This window comes from Chamaea fasciata, unplaced genomic scaffold, assembly GCF_029207755.1.
Source record: "Chamaea fasciata isolate MVZ Bird 193981 ecotype frontalis unplaced genomic scaffold, bChaFas1.0.hap1 SCAF_3, whole genome shotgun sequence".
Classification (NCBI taxonomy): Eukaryota; Metazoa; Chordata; class Aves; order Passeriformes; family Sylviidae; genus Chamaea; species Chamaea fasciata.
In genome coordinates, this window is record NW_027094088.1 from 46,912,216 (window position 1) to 46,939,992 (window position 27,777).

A 27,777-nucleotide genomic window follows, 5' to 3' on the forward strand; every position below is an offset into this window, starting at 1 on the left:
TGGTTGAAGATTGACAGGAGGAACCTGACTGGTTTTTAACTCTTCTGATTCAGGTACCCATGGGCAGCCATCTCTGTCCTACACCTCTATGTTCCTATTTCTGTCCCCCACAACATCTACATCTACATGTCCACTGAAGCTGTCCTTCACAAGTGTTGAGTGTTATTTTGTCTTTGCACCAGGGATCAGGTATGTCTATTGTCAGCACATTCTGTACACCTTACAGAGATGCATAGCATTTACACCCTCTCAATAGCAGCACTCAGTAAATATCCTTCAGGCTCAATACTATGTAATTAGACTCACTATTGCATACAACAGTTTGATTTCTTTCCAGCATCCCTTCATGTCTGGGAAAAGTAAGTAATTTTATATACCACCAGGTTAATGGTATTATCTGAGGAAGTGATTTGAAATGCTCATAATTTTGAACTTTGTCAGGTTGCTATCCTGATAAGGCAGTAGCTATAGAACTGGTTGCTGCACCACATTGCATTAATATGATTAGAGCTAAGTCCTCCTTGCCTTAACCTCACAAGTAATCCCACTGACATCAATTTGTTCCTAAGTCTTCTTACTGTGACAGTGAGTTGTAGCACTTCGCAGGATCACCTTCAGGGATCACAAGACACATATAGGCACACTCTGCAGATAACTTAAATAACACAGCAAGCAGAACTGCAGTTTGACATTCATGCCTGGTGATTTTTGTCTTTGAGGCTTCATACATTCTGTATGAATTTGTGATTTTTTTCATTTAAACCATGGAGCCTTAAATGACCCTCTCAATCAGGTGAACAGGGTGGCAAAACAGGAGCAGATAAACTAAATACTTCAACAAAAAAATCAACTTCAATTGTTCCTTACTCTTTCTGTCTATGCCTACAGTGAATACTGTAGCTAGCACAACTTCTCTCTGCCCCATGAGTGGTTGAACTTTGGATTTTCCTGCATGAGTGTTTTTTCATAAGTCCTTTTAAAGACTTGCAGCATCACCATTCTGTAAAACTGAGGAAAGTTGACTTCTTCAAAAAACAAATATTCTGTAACTTTCAAAAAGGTATCGTCAGAATGTGAGAGTTTGGAAGAACTAAAAGAAATGTACTGTTTTCTCTAGTGAGTTGTTGAGACATTTCCCATAGAACAGTATTTTAAAGTCGATTATTCTTAACTAGCAGAAATTTGAAGGGATTATGTTTTGGGGGGGGAAGGGGGAGGGGCAAAACCTGAACTTCTTTAGTCCTTATCTGTCTCAGTTAATTACAGACAGAAAGGAGAACAGGATTTGCTTATTCCAAAGTCAAAGCATGTTCCCACAGTAGCGTCTTCATAGAAACCTGGCAGGAGATAAGTGTTCCTAAGCCTGAACTTTATTGTTCTGAGATAATGTAAAAAATTTATTTACCAGTTTTTCTGGCCCTATTTCCCATCTTTTTTCTATTTCCCTCCGCTTTCACATTTTAGTTGTTAATATGAATCTTTTGCCTTCTGTCTGTCTTTGAGTGTATTGAGAAAAATAGAAAAGAGGTGTGTTGCTAGTTTTATGTGCTCATAAAACAAAGACTTCAGAGCTAATGGAAAAGATTGTTCAGACTTTTTTCTATGTTCTGAGTTTTAGTTCTTGAAGGAAGGTGATGCTCAAGAGGAAAATGTTTATGAATGCAAATATAGACATTTAAAATTTTCAGGAGATGTCAGAAGGCTCAGAGTGGGTCTCAGTGGCAAGAACTCCCACTGAATTTTAGGGGCATTTAGTTCCCAATTTTTATCAGTGTCTGTGGAAATTCCATCTGTAATGATATGATTTTGCCATTGGGTTGAAAAATGAATGACATAAGAAGAGCACCCCAGAGCAGATGGAACTGCTCCAGATTGCAGTCCTGGAGAGGATAACAGAGTAGGTTGCTGGTGTTGTTGCAGCCAAGATAGAGGAAAGATATGCAGTGTGCATTCCTTGAATGCTACTGTGTGTCAGATACCAACTGTGTGGAGATGGCTGGTCACAATTTGGGAACACAGGTGAGTATCCCTGCTCTGCTAACTCTTAAAAAAGTCTGTCTGTGGGTCAAAGCCTATTCTGCTAACAACTAAACATAAATAAGTTTCTCATTAATGTAAGCTACTATTGTAGATATAATGTTGCTGGAAGTACAGCTCAGCTTTCCCTATAAAGTTGAAACAGTGGGTTGTTTCCAATTGCACTTGAAGTACCTTCTTTCCATATTCCTTCTCCTCCCTAATATGTTTTGTTTTCTTGTATATAGTTTGTATTTTGCATTTCAGAAGCCATAGTCCAAAAGCATTTTGCCATAAAGAATATGCTCCCAGAGGTTTTCAGGGATTCCTGATGTTTCTCAGGCTGCTGTGGGAAATTCTTCAATAAATAAGTAAGGACAGTAAAGTTAGTATTAGCAAAACATTCCTAAGGCAGCTCCCCCTAGCCACTTCCATTTAGCCATTTCTAAATAAGCATGCTTTTTGTTGCCTCTGTTCATGCATGGATTCATGTGCAGTCTGTATGCTGATGCAGATGAGCAACACTGACATTGTGTCTTGCGGCCACGCTGGTGATGCTGTGTGTGGGAGTTACTCATGTGGAACAGTGGTTTATGTAATCTCCCCATCCCTGCCCACAGGCTGGGAGAAGAAGGCAGCCATAAGGCAGGGAAGAGATTTATGAATGCTGCAATGTATCTCGGTTTTTGCTGTCACTTTAAGTGACTGCATTTTCTTAATGTGCTACTGGCCTTAACAGCTGAACAAGCAGCAAGAAATAGCACAGGAAGTTCTTACCTATATTCTCTTGTGCTATAAAAACATCTTCTCTTTTTGTTGCTTTAATAGTATATGAACATGTATTTCACTTTTTGACCAATTGAACTTCAATAGTCCATTAGACTATAAGAATTGTCTTTCTTCATTTTTGTTTCGTGTAATTTCACTAACACTGTAACAGATCTGGATGAGGTTTATGGGAAGCTGTAGCTCTGTTCAGTGACTTATTATTTTCACCTGACTGTAATATCTCCATAGATACCTACTTTTACTTAATTTTCAGCTCTTACCCCTGTTTTTACATGCTGTAATTGTGAGTGTACCAGAACTGACCTTGGAGATCCACCTGCAATATTGCCCTAACTTTCTCAGTTCTCATCATCCATTCTTCTTTAAATTTTTGGTGGTCTACTGTTCAGTTGGATGAAGGGTTTCATGATTTTTTTCCTATTCAAATGGGTTTCCTGTTTCAAGGCTTCTCAATGACTGTTTGGTCTTTGTAGTCTTTAAAAATTGCATGTCTGAGTGAACTCTGAAATGTAATCAGAAGTCAGTCAGAGGAATGTGATGGACATGGTTCTTTTGACTCAGTACTGTCTCAGGGAAAATTTATTCTCAGTAAAATGTTCTTTGGAGTCCTTTCTTTTTGAGTTTTCCTGAAAACAAACAAAATATTGAGAAGAAATTTTCTTCAACTTAACATTCTGAAATACTCGTGTATGAATTTCTCTCTGGTGCCAAAGGTGATTTGTTTAAACACTGATTGATGTATCTGTTCCTTTTCTTCCCTTCCTTGGCAGAATTCTAATGGATCCACTGTAACATCCTTTAAAATCAGGTTGTGACTTTTGTCAAGGCCCACAACACTCAGAGTATTGATGAGAGTGTTGATGTTCTACTGACATGTGCCTTTGTGTTAAAATCCCAGTTACAAGGAAACCATAATAATAGCACAGTTTAATGAATAAAAATGACCATACAAATGCCTATATACAACTCACCAGTTATGGCAGCTGAATAAGAATTGCAGGCAGATGTGATGACAGAACAACTTTTGAGAGCATAGTAAAATTATCTTGCAGAGAAATACACCACACTAAAAGCCATGTGATCTGAGAAATAATGATTTCTTGAAGTATTAAAATTAGTTTGCATGGGATAGCAGTAAGTTCAACACAGCTTTTCATCAGACAGGATGAAAAGTGCTGCTAACATACAATTATTCTAGAGTTCAAAGCAGATGTTATGTTTTCCATTGAACCTGAAGGTAAGATCAAATACATCTGAATACATCTAATGCTCCTTACAGGATGGTATCCTGTCTGTGGTTGATAGCATTTCCTTGTGGAGAGCACAAGAACTTTATACACATAAAAATAATATTTCTGCAATGTGTTCTGATCCTGATTTGGTCCAACATCTGCTGTCAGTCAAAGCTTTCAGGAATTTCTTTGTCCAGTACCCCCTGAAATTTATTTTTGTACTATTGCACACCATTTCGTATTCCAGTTCAAATACAAGTTTTTAAACAAGTGGCATTTATCCATATGTGACAGAAAAGTATGACACAATGGAATCATCTTGTCATTAAGGGGTAGAACCAGTTTTCATGAAATCTGGTTCTGCTGTGGACTTCTCAGGTCAAGACCACAAAATTCAGCCTTTCTGTGCATTTTATCCTTAGTAAAATGGGGACAAAATACCCTTGATATTTCTCTTGCTTATTTTGGCATGTACCATTTTTGACAATGTGATTTTCATCAGAGGCTACAATGTTAATGTCATAGAAACACAATAGTTGAAAATCCAGACAAGATGCAGTACGAGGTTTTCTCCTCTCTCTCCCCCCTCTAGGTTTTTAGAGTGTGGGATATTCAGACTCTTTCACCGCTGCAGGTCTTCTATGAAGATTATGGGACTCCAGAAGAGATGAATGCCTTTCCCATGGTATTTGACAATGATCATGGCCTGCTTTTCACAGGTATGTTACTGCAGTTGTGAGAGCATGCCACTCCTCCTAGAATCCAATTATCATTATGATTAAATACAACTGAAATTGAGTACAGGGGTAAGGTATATGAGAATATACAGAATACTGGGAGATGAGACTATTGCACATTAAGACTGTTTTAAAGTGGATTATATATGGTGCTAAGTTCAATATTGAAAATGGCATGAAAATATGCAGCATGGGAATTAACAGCAGGAAACAAAGGAAATGAGAAAGGCTTCTCTGAAGGCAAGGTGAGCCTCCCACAGCAAAATTAAACTACAGATATTGTTATATAGACTTGTCATTTCTTGAAAGCTCTTAAGTTATTGATCTCCCTGTAACTATTCCTCTAGGACATGCCCCTTGTTTGGAGATGAAAACAGCAGCATAAAATCTCTGTGGAGCCCTCACAAGTATCCTTATTTAACTCAGTAAACAACCTCCTTATTTAACAGCCCTACAACCTGAGGTGTCAACAGACACACTGCCCAACTGATTTGGAATAAAATATTGTGGTAACTCGACCTGGGGTTTCTTGGCTCTGTTTCCTGACTTTGTAACAAGGAGCCTGGCACCTCTGAGGGACCAGAGCTTTGCAGCTGTTACTAAGGATGTTAGCCTTTTATATCTAAGGCAGAGACTCTGTACCTGGCAAATAAAGTAATTGTCTTTCGAGACAGCTTTTTCTGACCTTGGATTAGGAACAAGGCACAAAGCTTGTCAGATCTAAGAAGATGAATGTGAAATGTTTTGTTTTCAGTAGCCTGATGTTTTCTACTGAATTTTTTAATTACTAAAGGACACAGATAACTGTCTTCTTTTCAAATTTATGCTTGTGAGATTTTCAAGGCTTAGCAATGTTAGGAATTCATATAGGTCACTCCTTGACAAAATGAGATAATTTGCCCTTATAAACAATGGTTCTGTAAGTGCCTAAGTATTTGTAAAAGTGTGGTCCTAGAATCTTTTAGTGATTCCATTAAAAGCCTAAGTGAATGTCTCCTTGCCCCTGAAGAGGGCAAGAGACTGAGGCTACATATGAGTGATTTCACTCTCATTGCTCTGTACCTGGCTTCGCAGAAGAGATTTTCACTTAGTAATTCACTAACATTCATAAATCACAGCTCACCTTCATACTTCATTTGAATATTGCCATAGCTTTCCTTCTGTGCCTGTTTCCAAGCTGCTGCCCTCTGCACCTGGATTTATGCCAAGGATTAGGCAATTTCCACGTTTACTCCATACTCACTGCTGCCCCTCTGCTGGTAGAGCAGCAGGGACACAGGGGCAGGAATACTGGAGCTGGAATGGGAGACTATACATGCACTCTGGCTTGAAAGTACTGTACAGACCTTGTCCTTTCTTCTGTCTTATTTTCTCGATCTACCTCTGTCTTTGCAACCCCTGATCTGAGACCACTGGAAGGTGTTTGGAAAACACCATTCAGAACTGCAGTGCTGTATAAAGGAAGGTACTGGAAAGACATCATCATTGCCTGCAGATAGAATTGCTTTATCTCTAAGAAGGCAGAAACCAGAATTTATTTGAATGATAGATCTCCCAGTTTTGTATATTTGGGTTCATTCCATTTCATGCCAGCCAACACTGCGACTGGGGGATTTATGGCTTCTACTAATTTGCTGTCAGGATGTCAGTCTCATCAAAGGCGGGCAAAGGACTGTGTAAGACGGGTAAAATACTTAGTGGTAAATACTTAGTCATTGTTTGACTGGTGCTTTTTGGGGACTGTGTGTGAATGTTTTCTGCTTCAGAGAACACATATTCTCAAAAAACCCCAATATTCCAGATCTTCTTCAGAAGAACTCGTATGAACCCAATGGTTTACATGAAATCTTATAATTTCCAGGAAAAGTAATTATGCACAAAATGTATATATTCTCACTTCTCTCACCTTGTGCAGGTTCAGAAGTCGTTGATATTTATCCCCTAGCTAATGTGATACGATATTCAAAAGAGTTGCCTCAGACACATGAGAAGAGCCTCAATGTTTTGCTTTACAACAGGACTTTTCACCAGATTCTCAGTATTTGCACTGAGTCAATACTGAAGGTGAGTATAAGTTGTCACCCTTTATACTGAAAAATAAAAATCTCAGCTTTTTTAATTCTAAATAAGTTATCAGGAAATTTGATAACTTACTAGTATTTTTTATTCAAAGTGTTGTTTTTATGGCTATTTTTGGGGTCCAAATAAGTGGTAACCCTATTTGGGTTCAGAAGATCCAACTTTTCTTTTTAACAGTGCTACAATAATCATAAGAGGTACTGAGAACCTGTAGTTTTCACCAGCTGTTGGTACATTAGATGGTAAAATTTGTAGGGAGAGGTAGCATCTTTTATTGGGTCAGCTGGTGATGCATGGCATTCCTGTGGAGAAAGCCTTGCTTGCGTAATGGTTTGTTCAGTTTATACTCTCTCTAAAGATGTTATTTGTCACTGTAAACCCTGCCTTCTTAAACCACATGGCTGCAACACTATTACAATCACAAGATAATTTGGAGCACTTGGTGCTACAGAAAATCAGATTCCAGTGCATATGGAATCAGTGACTACTTCATAAATCCAGTTGATTGCGAGGTATCCCACTACAGTGACCAATTTTTATACTGGTATTTTATTATAAGATGTTGCTTAACTTTCTAAAAGGATTCAATAATTATCAGAGATAGTTGTTTCTATGTTTTTGGACCAAATGTTTGTGAAAAGCTTCATTTGTATATTCTGATAAGATACTATAACTCAATTCTTTCTAATTAAATTTCTTTGCTTTCAAACTGTAAAAACACTTCATATTTAATGTCAGTCTCTCTGACTTAACAGGGGTCTTTATCATAGTACACATAAAAAATGGAGCCTTCCCTTGCCTGGGTGGCTTCCCTAGAGAGAGGGACATTTTCAGAGAAAATACCCTGGTGTTTCAGTAAAAAATTTGCTATTGGCCATAATTTCTCCTATTACAGTAGAACACATTGTGCGGCTAGTTTTAGAGGATGTATTAAAAATAACTATCTTATTGTTTTTTTCAGGTCTGGGACCTAGAAACAGGATCTCAAATATATCAAATTGAATATGCACATGGGGTGAATACTGAGGTGACCTGTGCAGCCATTGAAATAAATGGGGTTTATCTTGCTACTGGGGCATGTGATGGTAAAGCAATTAAATAATTACTACCTTTTTTTAACCTTTACTACTTCTTATTACTGTTTGGGGTTTTTTTAATGGCATATTACATTAGAAGACAGAATTCTTCACCTTGACTGTCCCAGTGACAGAATTAATTTTGATTGTACAGCTGTAAGTCTGTAGAAGAGTGGGATGGATCTTGGTTGGGTTCTCTTTCATAGGTGGTTCACAGGAACGTGATTTTAGGCTGCTTGGGCTCTGGTTCTTTTTTAGCCTATTACTCTTTGAAAGACTGTCTTCAAAGCTCTTGGTCTGAAAAGTTGTTTCCTCATTATAATTAGGACCTACATCTATAGCTAAATGGCTGCAGAATGGTAATTTGTAAATTTTCTAGTCTCTAAGCTCAATTTTACAGTGTTGGAAGTCATTGGACACTAGAAGAGATAGATAGATAGGTAGATAGATAGATAGATAGATAGATAGATAGATAGATAGATAGATAGATAGATAGATATGTTTCCTGTATTTTTCATGTCTGTTATTAAGGGTGCATGAGTAAAATGTTTGGGAGTACACACCTGAATTTCTGAAATACATGAAACTTATGAAAACTGCCTCACATGAAAAGGAAATGATGGCCTTTTCCACACAACGTACTGGCTCACATTTCTTTTTTTCTACATGGGAGCAGAGACTGCACCCTTTATGGATCTTAAAAGCAAAACAGAAGGCAAATATTGTCACATCTTACAAAAGAAAAGTTACATGAAGTTAACTGCTTTACTTAAGAAAATTCCATAGCTCCTTCTCCCCACTAGCTCTCTGGGATAAATTCAGCAATCAGGTCCCGCTGCTCATTGCTGTCACTCAGAACCCAAAGTCTTCTGCCAGATAGCCCACACAGTGATTGTTCTCTGATAAAGTTATTCAGAAACAGTAAGAAACAAGATAAGCAGAGATTTTTTTATCCCGGGCTGCACAAAAAAAAATAGACATGGAAAAAAGATGGAAAAATTGAGAGGGTAATGATGTTTTCTGGTTTTTGTTGGTTTTTTTTTGTCCCAATCATTGCTTTGCTAAGAAACACACAGTTACAATTTTTGAAAGACCAGTGACTTAGCTCTTGACCTCAAATTGTATTTTCTCTTTCTTTCTCTTTTCCATGTTTGATCCTATTTAAGCTTCTGGATTTGCAGCCCAGGTTATTGCTAAAAGTTCATTCCCTTTTCTACATTTTTGTCATCCCTGTGTAGGAACAGTGAAAATCTGGGAGTTTGAAAGCGGGCAAGAAGTTAAAGCCTTGCCTTTAAAGCAGCACAGCAGTGATGAGCATCGTGTGCTGAAGATAATATATCTGAAGGCTGATGAGGGTCAACATGCAGTTATTGTTTTGGAGCAGAGAGGGAAGATAAAACTCATTCAGGTTTTTCAAATATGCTTCTTTTTTCCCCCCTAATTTCATTTGGCAGCCCCCCATTTCTTTGGTAAAATAGGACTTTTTTATTAATTAGTAGATAATAATTTAGAAACTGTCAAGGAACAATCTACATTTCAAATGTAATCAACTAAGCTTTCTGCCCTTCTGTCTAGTGTTAAAATGTTTACTAGTCCATCACTATTTTTCAGCATTCTCACATTTTTTTTCATTGAGTTTGCTTTTTCACTTGTGATTGAGGTTTCTGTAGTTACACATCCTTTGAGGTAACAGCTTTAAAAATTGGTGTTTTTACTACAGATAGTGTTTAGTCTATTTAAAGAGCTTCTTAAGATAAAATTTTGATGAAAATATTATTTTATTTTATTTTTGTTTAAAATTAATAGATTAAGAGAGTGGATTCTTAGGAACTGATACAAAGAAACAAGGCAGTAATAAATCATATTGACTTGCTTGGCTTGATTTTGAGCATCTACTCTGTGTTCCTTTCAGCTAAAATTAACAGAATGCATTCATAGCTCACAATAATTATGGCTTAACTTCTCAGACAAACCATGTTGCTGTGGAATTACATTCCTCAAATTGGAGTGTTTAACTTGGGACAAAATTCTTCTGAAACTTTAAAGCTGCTATGTGCAAGATAGAAAATGTGGGTTTAGACAGATGATATATTTGAAAAAAAAAAAAAAAACCACAACCAAATATACAGGCTCTCATTTCAGTAAATAATTTATTCTTTTGAGCCTGCTAATGAAAAGCTGCTATCTACAGGGTTTGCTTCTGTTATTCATACTTTTTGGAACTACTGCATCACACCACTTGCTCCCCAGTGTTATTACTGAATTTGTTTAACAATCCATTAACTGTAAATGATGTAAATGTATCCCTTGACAAACAGGCTGGTGAGGAGTTCAATCTCCTCCAAGTCTTTGTGAAGCTAAGTAGATTAGTACTGTTTCACATACTTGCAGAACTACATTTTTCCACAAGAACCTCTGCAATAATGAGAAATATAGGTTGTTTTATTATTAGCTTTTTAAAGGCTTTAAATACAGTAGTTAGCAAGATAAACTGGAATAGCAGCCCAAAACAGTTCATCCTTTGCACGACTCTACTACAGATCTCTCAATTTTTAGTCCTTCCCTAAAGGTATTTCTTGTTTGATTAACTCAATAGCATAAGATTTACTAAAATCTTAATTATTGCTTCATTCTGCAGCTCAAGACATCTGTGAAAACAGTAGCAAACCTAAGGAGCTGATTTCAGTAACACTTCAAAAAATGGACAGAAATTTCATTGTTAGAGCAGGAACTAGATAGTGGAGTGAATTAGTTATAGTTGGAAAAACATCAAAGTAACTCCCAGTTGTCTCTTGGTGTGATGGGGAGGAATCAGAGACTCAGGGCTTTAGCTGAGCTATAGCTTCTCTTCTCACATAACTGGAACAACCATCGTTTTTGCTGGATGTTTTGGTAGATATGAAATGGAAAGTAACAATTTCGTGAAATAAGCAGCTAAAACTAAGGAGACAACTTACTTTAAGGAGTTAGTTAAAATGAGTAAAATCAATAGCTCTGTACTCCACAGCTGCACAGCTTCTAATGTAACAGCAGGTAATTTAAGGAGAGCTGAAATATGTCTAAAATGAAACTTCAGTTTGCAGTTTATGCATATGCTAGTTAATAACTGTAACAGTTTTTGTAATTTGTCACAGAAAACATGCTTTTGATACACACTTGCTGTAATTCTTTATGAATAGAGAAATCCTTTCCTTCCTCTTTCATTAAGTCAGTTGTTTTAATAGGGTGACTCAGCCCAAACAAATCTATATGTCACATGGGTGCTTCCTGAGATGGTGCCATTTCCACGAAGGGATCCAGTTGTGTATCTGTCACTGAAGCCTAGCTCGTTAAAAACACAAGATTTTTTCCCAGAGATTCGGCTTCTGTGTAACACTGCTTCCATGAAAAATGATACAGAGGTGAGAAACACTTCAAAGTTTCACATCATTTACAGAAGATTGGAAAGTAAAATGTTTACTGTGCTCACAATGATTTCATGTTTTAGCAACAGGACAAGAACCAAATAATTATTCCCCACTGTGGTCCCTTACAACTTTACATGTTCTATGATTCTGTGATGCCAAACTTTTCAGTACACTGAGATAAATACACAGAATAAATCATGTTAGAAAATGACTGTTTCTAAGGGCTATATCTTCCTAGAAGTCCATTGCATGGTTGTCACCATAATTAAGGAGTTGCTCTGAACATACAACTTCACAATCCTGTACAATATAGTAAGTTGAGGTTCTTGCATAAACACCTCTAGAAATGAGATGTCTTTCTTCCTATAGCTAGGCTGACTTTTAGTAATAGTGGCACATAAAAATCAAGCTGAGTATCAGAGTGAGTCCATTTTCTCCTCTTACTGCTTCAGTAAAATAAAATGTCAAATTTATGTTTCAATTTAACTTGAATAGTCCAAAAGATTTAAGTACTGTCTTGTAAAATTTCACTAACTTTGTAACAGATCTGGATGATGTTTGTGGAAAGGTCATTATATCTCTGTTCAGTGACTTCTTCCTTTAACTTGATTAGAATATCTCCACAGATACCTACTTTTGATTAATCTTCAGCCCTTACACCTTTTTTCACATGCTTAGATTGCAACTGTGCTGTAAAAAGCAGGTCAGGTTAGAGGCACCCATCCTCTGCAGCAGGGAGTCTTCCAGTACTTTCACTCCCTGCTTCCTCTGGTGCTTCTATGTAGCTCAAATACAATAGTATTAAAATAGCATCCCATATGCAGTTGTTGTAGACACTGTCAATTTAGGCATTTTGTTAGATTGACAGTTAAAATGTTTCACTGTCTATAGTGTCCTACTCTTACTCCTACTCAATTTTTTCTTTCCATCTTCTTTTTAGACTTTTGTATCTTCTGTGGATATTAAGTGTTTTGATGTTTCAAAAGAAGAAGGATTCAGAATGATAGCTACAGGAAGTGCAAATGGTGAAATAAATTTGTGGGATTTTGAATCTGCCTCTGTGAAATGCCTGTAAGTATTACTTCCATGCCTTTTGATCTCCAGTACGTCATACTAACTTTTCAAATGGCATACTGGGAATTTCAATATGCCCAAATATAAAGAGTGATTTACAAGCAGAATTAAAGTAGCAATTTATGTGGGTCCTCCTCCCTCCCACTTCAAACTACTTTGCTAGCTATTCCTGATATTGCAGGTAGGAGAAGTGATCAGGAGAGTCATTTGGGGAAGGGTTGATGTAATTGAAAATAACGTTTAATAGAACTCAGCACTGCCACTGACGGAAACTCTCACTATATACATCACTCTAGTCACTGACTAGAGGCTGCTACTGAGCTTTAGAAACATCCTTATTTTGGAAGTTTTATGTTTGGGAGGACATTTGGAAGAAATGCTACTTCAGATGATAATGGCAGTTGTTCTTCATTGTCAGTACTCAATCATTGTCAATGCCTAGAAGACTAGAAGTCACATTCAATGAGGAGAAACCTGATATGATTTTGGAGGTTTGAGAGTAAAGATCTTTCAGAGAAAGTGACAGAGTGAGCACAGGATAGTTCCAGAGATTCTTATGCACATTAAGCTGCTACATCAGTAAACTGAACAATGGCAGTATGTCTGGTTAGACTTAATGGAGCAGCATGGCAGTATCCCTGTGTTAGTGAAGGAATACATGTCTTTTAGGACTGTACAAAGTCAGTGTCTAACTGTCCTACCCAAGAGTTTCACTTCATCCTTCATGTGTAAAAGTTTGTGAGAAAATGAGAAGAGTTTTCTGCATCGTGGAAAAGAATCAAAACTTCACTGCAGTTCAGACAATGGCTCTTTTCTTTTTATTTTCTTCCCCATATATGAGGCAGCCAATTCATACTGATGCATGGAAAACAGGAAAGTCAATGCCTTGTAAGTAGGTACTTTACCCAGGCTTCACATCACTATTTGAGTGCCAGGAAAAAGGTACATTGCTAACATTAACTTAGCTACTTAAGTAATTTCACTTTCCTCTTAAATATTAATCCTCAAGAAAATACTTGGCTGAATGAAATTTTCATCATTCCATCGGGTACCTGTTTCTGCTGGCACAGGCACATTCTGGATGTCCTCTCCACTGACATTAAACCATCACAATTGCATAACTGATTCTGAAAAACTGTCTAAAACTTTAGGTGGCATGCATTCTGGGAAATTAAAAGTTTAATTTTTTTCAATTACAAGTTAAATGTGAAATATTTTCTGGAACATTACACAACTTATCTGACATATCTTTAACAAATATCTTTGTTTTCAGGCGTAAAACTACTGAAGACCAGGGCTCTGGAGTCAATGCCATATTATTCCTTGTACATAGTGTTTCCACTTCCAGGTAATTATGCATTTTATCTTCCTTGGGGACAGGCACAGTCTCTTGGAATTTTGTTGTAGTAAAATGATGTAATGTTTCTCCAAGATAGCTTATTTGAATTCAGATTTTATTTGTATTTAATCAATTCAAGTCCATACAGTTAATTAGCTTACCCATTCTTAAACTTTCATAATGCTTGTCAAACAATATGTTATTTTTCTACTCAGCTCTCCTTTTTTCCTCTAAATGGTCTCATAAGTCTCAATTATGTTGAAGAATTCAACAGAAGGTAGCTTTGCCCAGCATCAGTTTTCCAGTGTACCATAACTTCTTTGATCTCTGTGAGATAATTGTGTGGCAGCAGGCTTTTTCTTTATTTTAAACCTGATAAAATCCTCCTGCTTCTAGATACTCTCAGCAAAGAGGGAAGCACATCGAAGTGTGTAGCCACAAGATTCCTCTTAAAACAAGTTAGAAGCTTCCATAGGTTGTCTTCCAATGGATATGGAAAGACAGTGGTAGCCAAAAGGATTCAGTATGCCTTAAATACATATGAAGCTTTAAGTTTTTTAGCAATTAGACAGCTTTTTTGCTATTGTGAACCATAAAGCTGGTTTATGGTCTTATGTTGTTTTGAAATCTTCAAGTAACTTATGCTACTTAATATCATTGCTACTTAATTGAACAAAAATTCTCTTTTTGACATTATAACTTAATGATTAGTTTAAGAAATCTTAGCTAAATTTTTTAAAAAAAGAAGTGGTTAAAATTCATAAATAGATTTTTTTAATATAAATGAAGATAAGTCTTTACTATTCTTAAACAGGAGGATCCTACAATGACTTGGAAAATCATACCGTCTTAGAATGTTTTGTATTTACTGGGAAGATATCTGGATAAATTTGACTGATCATATGCACGCACACACACACACAAATGTTCAAGCATGATAGCAAATCTGTAAAATCAAACACTGAAAATTGAAAAGTTATGGCCACCTGACCAAATTTAAGGGTACTACCCCAGCTGCATACTTTCTACTATCCCAGTTATTCAGATAGTCTTGCCAAAAACAGCAGAATTTTTCAGTCAGAATTTTTCTTGACTCAGAAATAAAACCATTGAAGATCACATCCATTTTTTTCCCTTATTTGCTTCCACAAAACCTCATTATTGAGAATTTTCTTAACAAATTGAAAAAAAAAGTTTCTATAATTAATTGAAAACTATTTGCAGAGAAAGTACTGTGTAAAATGAAAGGGAACAAGCCATTGGCATGCAGTTATTTTTTCCCTTTCATGCCTTAAGGATGAATACCAATGTTACTTTTCATCTACTATGGATTTCATTAGCTCAAAACTCCTGCCAGGAGAGGCTGGCTGTGTAGTATGCAAGTGTTGCCTAGTTACTTTAAAAAATATAGAAAACCAATAACCCTTAGTCTAATCAACCTAATCAGTTCAAGTACCATTTTATAATGCTTTTTAATGCTGGGTGATGTTGATTTCCAGATATCAAAGAGTATCTTCAAGAATGTCAGAGATTTTCAATAATTTCTTTCACACAGGAAAAGAAGTTCCCTGTCCACCACTCCTTCTGTGAGGAGTGAGGCCAGTGCCATTCCAGAGCGCAAGAAAAGTTCTTTGGACCTACATGAGGTAGGTATGGTGGTTTGATGAATTTGGTAGCATTCAAAACAAACTTCTGGTTTCTTTTTGGTTTTGGTTTTTAAATACTGTAACTTTCTAAAATCCCTCCATAACACCATCTACAAAACTAAATATCAAGAATTATGAAGAAATTATCTTTATTTAGCTTTGCTAAACTGACTGGGGCAGTGCATTAAGAATCCTTTGTTAGTCAGCTGGCTCTGTGACACAAGGAATAGATGACTATCAAAGCGTTTGGCAGATATTTATCACTAGCAATTCTGACTTTTAAATGAGGGTACACAAGGACTCAAAGGGTAAGATAAAATAGACAAATCACAAAGTACTTGAATAAAAGCAGAAACACTTCTACATTGCAGCCACAGTTGCTTGGATGCATTCATTCAAATGAAAGTATCTTCCTTTTTTGTTGTTTTTTTTTTTCTTTTTTTTTTTCCCCACCACTGTACCAGCATCTCAACCTATATATTTTGCTAAGGATAGTATTATGTTTTTTGTGACACTTTTTGCCTTTCTATGCCAGAAGGACATGCCATACTTGCAGAGCAATAAAAAGTAAGTAGGTAAAAAGAGGAAAATCGTACTACCTCTCAGATTCTTACCAGCATGTTGTTTCAGCAGAACATGGCACTTGGATAGATTCCCAAGCAAACACTGGCTTAATTGCCATCTGCAAACCAAAGTATCCAGTACACTGTGCTGTGTCCTCATTAGAATAACAAATGGAAAGTGATTTGCAGCCTTTAAAGAGATTCTTGAAAGTCCCATACATCAAGCCTTACATATAAATGTGTAGGAGGAGATTTAAGTGAATTGTCCTCTTCTGAGATACCTCAAACACTCGTGGCCACGGAGTTTTCCCTGCCTTATTTGACTTGGCAATTTCTGAGGTCAGTATACTGCTTATGTCAGCCTTGGGGGATCCTCAGAAGCCTGTGTGGTAAGGCACAAAGGAGGATTTGTGAAAATTCTCTTAGTGAAAATGCAAACATGAGTAAATATTTATATATGCAGAAATGTATTTATACACTTTGTTAATTTTTGCTCAGGGCAGTAACAAGACAATATGCCTGTTCTGAATGACACTCTGAAAGAGATCTAGGTTACATTCATATGATTGTAAGTGATTGACTTTGTTTGTCTTAAGAAATTAAGGCTATTCAGACAAATTTACATTTAACATGCTCCTTAATTCCCATTAATTTCTTTTGTGATTTGTTCATCTGTTGATTCTCTTCAAATAAAGTGTTTCTTGTTTATTCTCAGTGGAAACTGGAAGAATATTTGAATAATCCAACTAAAAAAATAAGTTTTTAAAATAATTTCAACTAGTGAACTGTTCTGTAGTTACACCCAAATTCCACTTCCTAGTTCTCTTACATTTTATTATTTTCTTTAGAAAAATGCCGAAAGTGATGAAATTAATACTGAAATAAAAACAGGTAAGGAAAGATGTTTTTCATTCTTTTTGATGTTAATCCATGAGTTCTGCCCAGATTATTGTAGAAACTAAATTTGTCAGTTTGTCTGGCAAACTGTGTTTAGAATAATTGGGATGCCTTTGATATGTGGATGACAGATCTCATCATCTTCTGCTCCCTCCCGATCTGCAGTTATTTCCCAAAAGTCAGGCCCGGATGAAGGATATGCAAGACCTTAATTTCTTTTTGTTCCAAGTGAATATGATAACACTTTCAGAGTTTGGGAATGTCAACTATACACACTTTTCTTCAACATAAATATTCAAGCAATGAATTATTGAAATAGTATAGCAAAAGCCCACTTGAGTCAAGCATCAGTAAATGGCTTCACAGACAAAAGCTTTGAAACTAGGTGAAATTTTAGAAGGAAAATTCTACATTATGGTATCTGTCCTTAAAAAATCATAATCAAGAGAGAGCCTAGTGCTTAAGAGTTAAAGCTGTGCAAATTAGTTGGTGAATTTGCAAGAAGTAAATCCTCTAGATTCTTCTGAATCCCTTAGAAATCCTCTGCTGGAAAGCAGAATTTCACATAGTAAGAAATTTGATCATCTGCAATATAGATTTAAGATCCATTTATTTGGGAAAGAAAGCACGCCCTAAAACCAGAATATTCCTAAGCCTTGTAGCTGCGCAATGAAATAGACACTCAAGTTAGGTCTTGCATCCACTGAATGTCTATGAAGGTCCTGCCAGCATCTCCAGCTCTAGAAAAGTCGCAGCAGAAACTCAAAAAGGGTTTCTGTGTAGTTATTAAATTTCATTGCTGAATTAATTGTTATCTTTAGAAGCCTCGTGCAGAGGCTTCACATCTCCCTGGTAGCTGTCCGCAGAGGCTGCACATCTGCCTGGTAGCTGTCCTCATGACCACTATCCTGCACTCCTCCTCCACTTTCACTTGTGCTTGCAGTTCCTCTTAAATCTATGGCTGTCTTCTGAATAAGGTTCTCCTACAGCACTGAGCAATAGTTCTGGCTGGTTTAGATGAGATGCTGAAGATTGTTCCCATTTCTTTTCAGTGGTCTTTATCCAAACCTCTAATGCTTTTAGAGTAATGCAATCTTGATGATGGATATTATTTTCAAATGTAATTATTTTTCTAGTTTTATGTAATTTCCATGCATTGGAAAGCAATCCTAAAACTTTTTGAGAAAATATGTGATCATTTGTGTTCCAAAGGAGAGGAAACAAGTTGCTGTAAGAACACCCAAAATCCAGAGATGAGTGCACGGTTGTTGAAAGCTAAAGCAGGATATTCACCTCTACTGGCTTCTGCTCATGAAAGTAGCTGTATCCGCCTATGGAGTATTCAGGTAGCCAGCTGAATGTCTTTGGGAAGGGACTGGAACATTGAGAAGACAATTCCACTAATCTTTGGAAAATTGCTCTTTAACTAGCAATTTCAGCAGCAGATATTTATTGCATCTTTTGGATATCATTTTCTTCCATGGATCCAAATTAGTTCTGCTTTAGTAACTGTAGCAGGGCTTAATGGCAAGCAGAAAACAAGGAAACATGATTTGAAATTATTATAGCAAACTGACTAAATTTAGGTGAAAGTCTAGAATTTGATTTTTCACCCACAACATTTACCTTCTAAGAAAGGATGATAGGCAAGACGAAGTGTCCTACTCTCAGAAGAGGATAAATATGTCTGGAAAATTGTACAAGCCAGCTAGCACTAGTAGGGTAACAAACCAGGAGAGAACAGTGTCCTAACACATAACATCTACAACAGTTATGGGCTTGAAAAGCCAGTCATGCAACCAAATGGCAAAAGCTTATTTGTCATATCACCTCAGATCTATAAGACTTTTCCAGATATCACGTTACTCTAAATAAGATACACAAAGTAAATACAGAAAAAAGGAAAAGTACCATGATGTGATTGGTTGATGGGTAATATTGGTCGTTGTGGCAGACAGTGATCATAAAAAGTCAGCTGTGTAAGGCTTTTACAGGAATCCCAGCTAAAGCAAGTCATGGGAAGAATTTTTCATGGTGAGGTAACCTTGCAGATATTTTATGCAAAACTAGAAAATGATGGTAAATGTATCCAAGTGTAATAGGTGTGAGCCTTATTGGGTTTTGTTTTCTTCACAGTTGATCTATTAGTGTGCTTAGATTCTTATAGGAATCTCCAAGTTCATATGCCAACGGTGTCATCACCGGAATGATTGTCACCATCATTGCATGGATGACAAAATAAGAATCTCCTCATCAGCAAGACATTCTCCCTCACATCCTCCTGATCTTGAAGAGGCAATAATGGAGAAAGTCTACTGGTGCTAACTTGAAAAAAAGAACAAGTTGGTGAAGGAGACATTATGGGCCCATGTGCAGCACAGAAACAATATTTCAATAGCAAATGAGGGGCATACTGATGTTATTCCATAGCAAATGAGTGGTAAGTGGTGCAGTAGGGGTAGGTACAACTAGACTGACTTGCCTGAAGAATTAAATAGCTTGTCCTTTTGACGTACAAGAGACAGCAATCCAGAAGAATACACCACAGTCATCTTTGTCATCAGTAGACTGAGGAATTTACCTTCTTAGCAGCTTTCTGAATAGATATGAGCTCAGTAATGTTGAATAGATAAAATCAGTGGCACTTAAATTCTGATGAATTAATATTTTTAATGTTATTATTATAAGATAAATATGTGGGGTTTATTTGTTTGTTTGATTATTTGTTTTAGGGAAACTTGATGAAAGAACTTCTTCCATTTTCAGTACATCCTTCAGGTCCTCTGACAGCATTGTGTACAGACATCTTCACAAAAATTCTTTTGACAGGCAGTAAAGGTGAGTAAACATGTTAGTCATTGTGTTCAGGACAGTCGGTAGGACAAGAAAATATCATGATGTAAATGTGCCAGAAATGTGGAAATGATGATCTAAGTGCTTCCAGGTTTTTTCTATCAAAGCTATAATTAAAAAATTGCAAAAGGTGTTTTGTTTTATTAAAGGATGGTAGATTAAAGATGACTGTTAGAGTGTTATCAGTAGCATTGTTTTCATAAAAGACATTAAAATTTTCTTCATTAATATGCCCTGAATATACTTTCCATCTAAATTATGACATTGATCCCGAGGGCAAAGATTACTGCTAAGAACAAGCAAAATAATTCAGTTCCATGGTAATAATACTAAATAAAAAGTTGCAACTTGAGCTGTACCAAGAGCTGTGATTCAAACACTGATATGGAGTGCACAGTAATGGCTCCAGCAGCACACAGCTGTATAGGAAAAGCACTTGTGTATGCTAGAAGCTCATTGCTAGAGTTCGAATTTCACAAGAAGTCTGGCTTTCCTTTGGTAGAATGTTCAAAAGTTTATCTGCTGTCTGATTCTTCTTCAAACCTTTGGAATCACCCTGGCAATTTTCCATCTCTGTGTCCATCATATGTCACTTTCCTTTTAAAATACATATTAAAATTATTTTCTGCCAGCTTCCTTCTCTTATGTGGTCAGAAATTGGATGGAGCAAGGGATTTTTTTTCCCTTTTTGTTTCAAAATTGAGCGATAATTTGACTTTTATACTGGAAATTATGAGGAGTTTCCACTCCTCTCTGATTCAAATGCGTAAATGAGTTCAGAAAGGCAGCATGCACTGAACAGTATTTTAATTAATTGTGAAAAAGTATCCACCCTACTACCTATTCATTTAATACTCTCCCTTTGCCTTTGTGTGTTCGTGTCACTGTGTATTTGCTTTTCATGCTTTCCACGCTCTTCTCTTTTATCTCCAGTGCTGCTACCAATTTCCTTTCCCCACTACAGATTTTTCCTTGTTATGAAAAGGTCAGCTTCTCTGCCTGCCTCCTCCCTTGCTTGCAAGTGTACAGTCCTAGAAATCAGATATGACTGGTATGAAAGTTGGAATTACACAAAATATTCTTCTGTCTTTAGTAGAAATGAGAAGTAAGAGGCAACTTCATCAGGAAAGAGGGAGCCTAGGCAGGGAATGGAGCAGCTGTGGATGATAAGGAAAGTGGTTCTTTGATTCTAGTTTCACGTGAATGCACTAAAAGGTTGTAAAACATTAAGCATTCATTATGTATACAATTAATTAAACTCTGTCCATTTTACCAGGATTGAAAACCTGTGTAATCCCCAGAAAGTTCTCATACCTCAGCTGTGCAATAGACATCTGTCTTGACAAGATGACTTTTGTTTTTCAGTCATGATTTCAAGAAAAAGCTTTATCTTACTTCCATTTCAAACCTATCCAGTTAATGTTCCACATTAACTGCATATGTTTCACAACTAGCATATGTGTTTCTTTGCAAATTAATGAACAGTTCATTATTTCTACTCTGAGCTTGACAATAAGATAGTTATGTTCACTGTAAAATAACTGACCTGTGCTCTCTGCTTCATTCTGCCCAGTGTCAATTAAGAGTAAATGGCAGACACAAGTGAAAGTGTAGCACTAAAGAAACTTACTGATGTTTTGCTTTCTCCTCCTTTAAACAGAAGGATATATTATTCGCTGGAATATCGCCTCATTCTTAGAAGATTCACGAAATAGAAAAAATGTAAGGAATCATGTTTCAGATCTTAACTTGAACAGCATAGCCAGACAAACAGGAAAAAAAATACTGCAGAGCTCTACAGGAATAAAAATGTTTTCTGCATATAAAGATCGTGGTTTTGTGCTTGAAATAGTAACTTGATGCTGTGAAAAATAATAGAAAACACATAAATAAAATGGTGCTAGCATTATTTCACTGTGTTTAAAGAAGGTATATTAAGAATGAATTTATCTATGTCCTATGGATGACACTTCTACCATGTGCCATTTTCAGGCTGTTTCATGGAGGGATTATTTTTTCACCTCTTCTAATTTTCAGAAAGACATGCTCATAAATCCACTAAGATATCAACCATGGTGGGATATAGAACTGCCTCAAATGTGATTATGTTGCTTTTTTCCCCTCAGAAAATAAAGGAGGAGCTCTGCTGGAGGGCACATGCTACTGAAGTGGTTGATTTATTTATTGAAGAGGAGAAAAATGTGATAGCCACAGCATCCATTGATGGTTCAGTCAGGTATAAAATGACTAACACCTCTTACTGCTATGGCAAACCAGTTGAGCTATCTTCAAAGTTCCTTTTTCTGCTGCACTTGTATATAGGCTAGAACTTAAATAAAGCAAAACACTGGGTGCATTTTCTGTTCTGCACCCAAAAGAGCTGGTTTTAATGTAACACTTCCCTGGAAGTCAGATCTTTTGCAGACTGCCATTTTCTTTCAGCCCTCGCTTTACTTTGAACACATAGGTAATGACTACATAATTTTAAAAATTACCTCCTGTTCTAATCCTATTTTAGCTTTCAATACTTATTAAATTGACATGGATCATAAGCATGGCATCTAATCAGTGTGGATGCAATTAGGCCATGGAAGCTTGAAGACACTTCATAGACAACTGTAATTCCTTCTTGATTAACAAGTACATTTGAAGGAGTTTCTTTTGGTTTTCTGGAAGTATAATGAAGAAATTTTGTGTAGATCCTGCTCTGGTGGCAGCACTTTACTACAGGAACAAGTCAGAATTTTGGTACATTTACTCTTCATTTTCATCTATACAAACATGAACTGGTTTTTTTTCTGTTTTTTTACAACAACCTTCTGAATTTTTTTTCACTCTCAAATTATTTAAGTTATAAAAACAATCTCATTGATGTTTTATGACTAGCACACTGAACTCTAGAACAGTGCTGCAGATTTTGATAATGTACACAGATATTGTCTCACTTCTGTTCCAGTTCTAAAAATAGCCATTTTTCTTTTCTGTCCTTTGGCACTGCTTCTACCATGTCTGTAGGCTTTGGCATGCCAGGATTGGATACTATTTTGGTTACTTTGGACAAGCCAGGAAGTTTGAACTGTCAGATACCAGTCGGTTGATTTTGCCTTCTGATGTTAAGGATTTTTCTGCTATAATTAAAGAGGAGAGCCAACATATGGAAAAGAAGCAGGCTATATATCCTCTCAGGCTGGACAGAGACAAGTAAGATCTCATTCATTTACATATATATATGACTAGGGGAACAGTTTTGAAAATATGCTTTAAAAACACCTTTCGTCTGAAGGTCAGAAAAAAATTAGTACTTTGTGTTATTCAGAGAAATCTTTTTAAAGATGGTTTTTGACCCAGTATGGATAAATCTTCTCATTTTTATGACTTGGTAACAGTGAGGATTAGGTGACATTCAAGGTTTGAACTCAGTAATAGTGGTGACTAGATACTTGTCTCAGCTTTTAGCCTAACTAGAGGTGGTATGCTATATATACTGTCAGGTTAGCAGCCTGTTACCTTTCAAATTCCTAAAGTTGCTATATTTCTGGATCTCCAAAAATTTATTGAAAAAGCTTAACAGTTTCGAGCAAAACACAAATCCTTTTAGAAGAATAAACCAAATTTAATATTTCATTCTAAGAAATGGTCATCTTAAATTTGCTGGGATGTTATAGATACATTCACATAGATGGGTAGAGGATTCACAGATCATGGCATTCTGAAACTGACATAAATGTGTGTTCAATAGCAGTGCTGAACTTTTTTTCTAGGCAGAGTTCTTAAGGGATATAGGTTAGTTATAAGTCATGTCAGAGAGCCTTGGCCCATTAGTTTAAGTACATATTTCTAGTCCTGGAACTCTCTGGTTCATTAATTATTGGATTAACCAAGTGAACAGAAATATTGAAGAGGGCATCTTCAGAGGCAATGCACGCAGTGTCTTAGATAACAAAGCAATCCAAATATGGAAAAAAAAATATTCAGGACTTAAAAAGTTATGCATTATTTAGTGGTAAGGTTTCATATACCATGTCCATTCTTAGGCTGCCTTTCAACCAAAGCATTTTGGGACAATGGAAAACCTCTAAGGTGCTTTAATATTACCCCATTTAATTTGGTACCCTGCTAATAATTATTATTCCATGGAGTTCTTACTAATATGAGTAGTGTCACTGCAGTCAGAACAGTAACTGATCAATACAAAGTGCTCGGCTGTGTTTGAAGGACCCCTGTAGTTCCTCTGAATAGTCAGCAGCCAGTTTGAAACCTCTGCAACCAAAGATACTATCATTGAGTCAGGTAACCTGAAAGAAACTTCCCATAAATTACATACATGTGTCAAACTGTGACTACTTTTTGAAGATTCTTCAAATATTTCAGGAGAGAATGACTGTCATACATTTAAATACATTGACTAAACAGACAAAGAAAATGAGAAATGCTTAATTGTGCAGAGAACTGGGGGGGAAAAAGCAGCCACACTCCATGCAATAGAAAGTTTCAGTCTTACTGTTCTCCAGGCTTTGTCTGCTGTCACCTCAAGAGTGACTTGGTTCCTCTGGATTAACTGCACCAAATATTGTAATGGAGAGCTAACCAACCATCATCTCAGAGGCTGTGTTACTTAGAGATGCTAGGCTTTGTTCTTTGCAGGGTGCAGACAATTGTCTTGGGACAAGTCACTTATCTTTGTGATGCTGATATAATCCACTTTTTGGATAACTCATACAATATTAATCACTAATTAGGTGATATTTTAGGATCTCCATTCACAAATTCATTTTATGTGTTATTAACAGACATATATTCATGGAATCATAGAATCATTAAGGCTGGAAAATATTTCTAAGATCATCAAGTCTAACCATTAACCAAGAACAACCATGTTCATTTGTAAATCATATCCCTCATATTCAGATGCCTTTTGAACACTTTGAGGAACAGTGACTCCACCACCTCCCTGGGCAGCTTGTTGCCATGCCTGACTACCCCTTCAGCAAATAAATTTTTCCTAATATCTAATTAAACCTCCCTTGATGGAACTTGAGATCATTTGCTCTTGTCCTGTTGTCATCTGGGAGAAGAGGCCAACCCCCACCTGGCTACTTTCTCCTTTCAGGCAGTTGTGGAGATCAATAAAGTCTCCCCTGAGCCTCCTTTTCTCCAGGCTAAACAACTCCAGCTCTCCCATCTGCTCCTCATGGGACTTACCCTCTCGATCCTTCATCAGTTCTGTTGCCCTTCTCTGGACACACTCCAGCACCTCAACATCCTTCCTGAATTGAGAGACCCAGAACCAGACACAGCACTTGAAGTGTGCCCTTACCAGTGCTGAGTGTAGGGGGACAACCGCCCATAATCCTGCTGGCCACAGTATTTGTATATCACAGATTGAATATCCCAGAATATTCTGAGTTGGAAGGGACCCACAGGGTTCACTGAGTCCAATCCTCAAGCGAATGACCTGTACAGGGATCAAGCTCACAACTGTAGCATTATGATCACAATGCTCTACCATGCACTGTGAGCTAGTGACTGTTGCTATTGGCCTTCTTGCCCACCTGGGCACACACTAGCTCATGTTCAGCCACTGTTGACCAGCACCTCCAGGCCTTTTTCCATGAGGCAGCTTTCCAGCCACTCTGCCCCCAGCCTGTAGTGCTGTGAGGGGTTGTTGTGGCCCAAGGGCAAGACCTGGCACCTGGCCTTGTTGAATTTCATACTATTGGCCTTAGCACATTGGTCCAGCCTGTCCAGGTCCCTCTGCAGAGGTTTCCCACTGTCAAGCAGATCAACATTCCCATCCAGCTTGCTGTAATCTGTGAACTTACTGAGGGTGCACTTGATCTCCTTGTCCAGATCATCAATAAAGATAATAAACAGAACTCGGCCCATCAGTAAGCCCTGGAGAACACCACCTGTGACTGGATGCCAGCTGGATTTAACTCCATTCATCACCACTCTCTGGGCTTGGACATCCAGTCATTTTTTACCCAGCAAACAGGGCACCTGGCCAAGCCATGACCAGCCAGCTTCTCCAGAAGTAAGCTGTGGGAAAATATTCCCCAAATGTGCATGCACTTGAAAAGGCACACACCCATCTGAGCAGCATAGGTGCTTACAGTTTAAACAAGCATCTCAGGAGATCTATTGAAAAATGTCAGCAGGTAGATAGAACCATATAGAAGAATGGTCTCATTCTTCTATTTGGTTCTATGTACCTGCTGTAGTTTCTTCCTATAGTTCCCTAGCTTGTGTGGCCTGACTTGTTTTTCTCATTATAAAGGCAAGTGTGAATCTGCACTAACAAACACTCTAGATAATTTCTTCTCATAACTAACTTCGGAAACCAGACATATGAGCAGAGGACACCTTTGTTATGAAAGTCACATTCAGGTGTACTAGTCAGAACTTAAAGCAATGCTGAACAGCCATTATCAGACAGTGAATTAGCATGACTCTTATCAATGGTGTTTATATTAAGATTTCCTGCCTTCTACAGGTGACAGCCATACCTGGATTGACAAAATATTAGTGAAGCACTCCATGACACCTATGAAGGGGTCCTAATATAAATTATATTTTGAAGATATATGAAATCATTTACTTTTCAAAACAATTTCATTTTGGAGCCATATAAGAATATTGTGTTCATAGCTGTCATTTTCATAGGAACTTCAGATTTTTTTGTGTCTTGTACATACAGGTGGAAGTCACTGACCAGTTCACCTTCAGATGTAGAAAAGGCTGGACATGGGGAAGCAGGTCACAGCTGCAAGTTTTTCAGAGCTCTGGCTCCTGAAAAGGTAGCTAAAATATATGACACATTTATGTTCTGTGCAACAAATAGAAAATAAAAATGTATTTCTCATTTTAAAATTATCCATAAATAACCCTACATATCTTTCTCATTCAATGGACAAGCTAGAACAAAAATGCAAAACCAGAAGGATCTAAGAGTCTGTGCTTTTCCTTCTCATTTTTCACATTTTCAAATTTCGGTTTAAAAGGTAGCACAAACTGATTCACTGATTTAAACATGTAAAAGAAGCCCTAGAATTTTCCTCTGCTTCAACAGAAAACCTAAATATCTTAAGTTTACTTAAGGATGTGTGAAAATACGAGAATAACAGTGAATCCCTGGTTGCATACAATAGTTCTTTCAGGGTTCCTACGAAAGCAGAAGTCAGGAGAGTTAGATTTCATTACATATACTCTCTACAACTGTAATTGAATATCAGTGGGGTTCTCACATCTTTACCTGGTTTTAACCTTAAAAGTAATGGGAATACAAAACTTCTCTTGCAGTTGTAGTAAGAATGTCTTCATTACCTTTTGTCCTCTGCTACTAATGCACTGACTTTGGCTTTCCTTGGTCAGCTCAAACCTTTGGAAACCTTTGAGTTTGCAAGCAAACAGGCTGGTGCAGTGTTTGGGTTTCTTCCTATATATGAGGTAAGCTTAAGTGTTTTCCACCTTTTGTGGTGGCGTTCATACATCAGAAGTCATTAGCACTTGTATGCTATTACAGTGGCATACTCTGACATTCCGCTGTTAATTGTCTGCTTCTCAATTTAATTTTCTTACATGATTTGCATTACTACCTATCCAACTCTGACTCCAACTTTGGTGGAAGCTTGAGAATCCAACTGAAGTGAGCATGCCAAAAAGTGAGTATCGCAGATGCTAGCTCCCTCTGTTCAACCTCCTGTCATTAATCTTTTGCTCAGATTTGATTCTTTTAACCAGCCCTAAACCTATGGATTCCCATCTGCCCAAAGCTTTGAGTATTGTAAGGTAGTACTATTTTATGGGTATTAATGATCTGATCTGTTGCAAGCTGTCTAGCAAAGCTTCCTAGGTTTTGCTTCTATGAAGCAAGATCAGAATATTCCACAGGCTTGTCTATCCCACATATCATAGGATGAAAAGAATCACCCCTAGCAAAGGTGCTGACCCTTTTCTGTAGAGGGTACCTAGAGAACTAACTTGGATAAGAATTAGATCCTAGATGGCTGATTAGGTTGGATTAATAGAATACTTTACATTCCACCTCTGCATTCTAATATTTATGATCT

General features: G+C 37.1%; 1 protein-coding gene across 1 annotated transcript in view; it reads left to right on the forward strand.

Moving 5' to 3' along the window:
• Positions 1-27,777, forward strand: part of WDR64 (WD repeat domain 64) — a 64,717-nt gene that overhangs the window by 36,193 nt on the left and 747 nt on the right. The window contains 17 exon segments of the mRNA XM_066178868.1: positions 4,630-4,756; positions 6,690-6,838; positions 7,815-7,938; positions 9,168-9,337; positions 11,154-11,330; positions 12,277-12,407; positions 13,684-13,758; positions 15,305-15,395; positions 16,807-16,849; positions 18,068-18,201; positions 19,588-19,693; positions 21,369-21,430; positions 21,835-21,944; positions 22,724-22,909; positions 26,406-26,505; positions 27,080-27,154; positions 27,336-27,369. Of these exon segments, the coding sequence (XP_066034965.1) occupies positions 4,630-4,756; positions 6,690-6,838; positions 7,815-7,938; positions 9,168-9,337; positions 11,154-11,330; positions 12,277-12,407; positions 13,684-13,758; positions 15,305-15,395; positions 16,807-16,849; positions 18,068-18,201; positions 19,588-19,693; positions 21,369-21,430; positions 21,835-21,944; positions 22,724-22,909; positions 26,406-26,505; positions 27,080-27,154; positions 27,336-27,369 (1,894 nt within the window).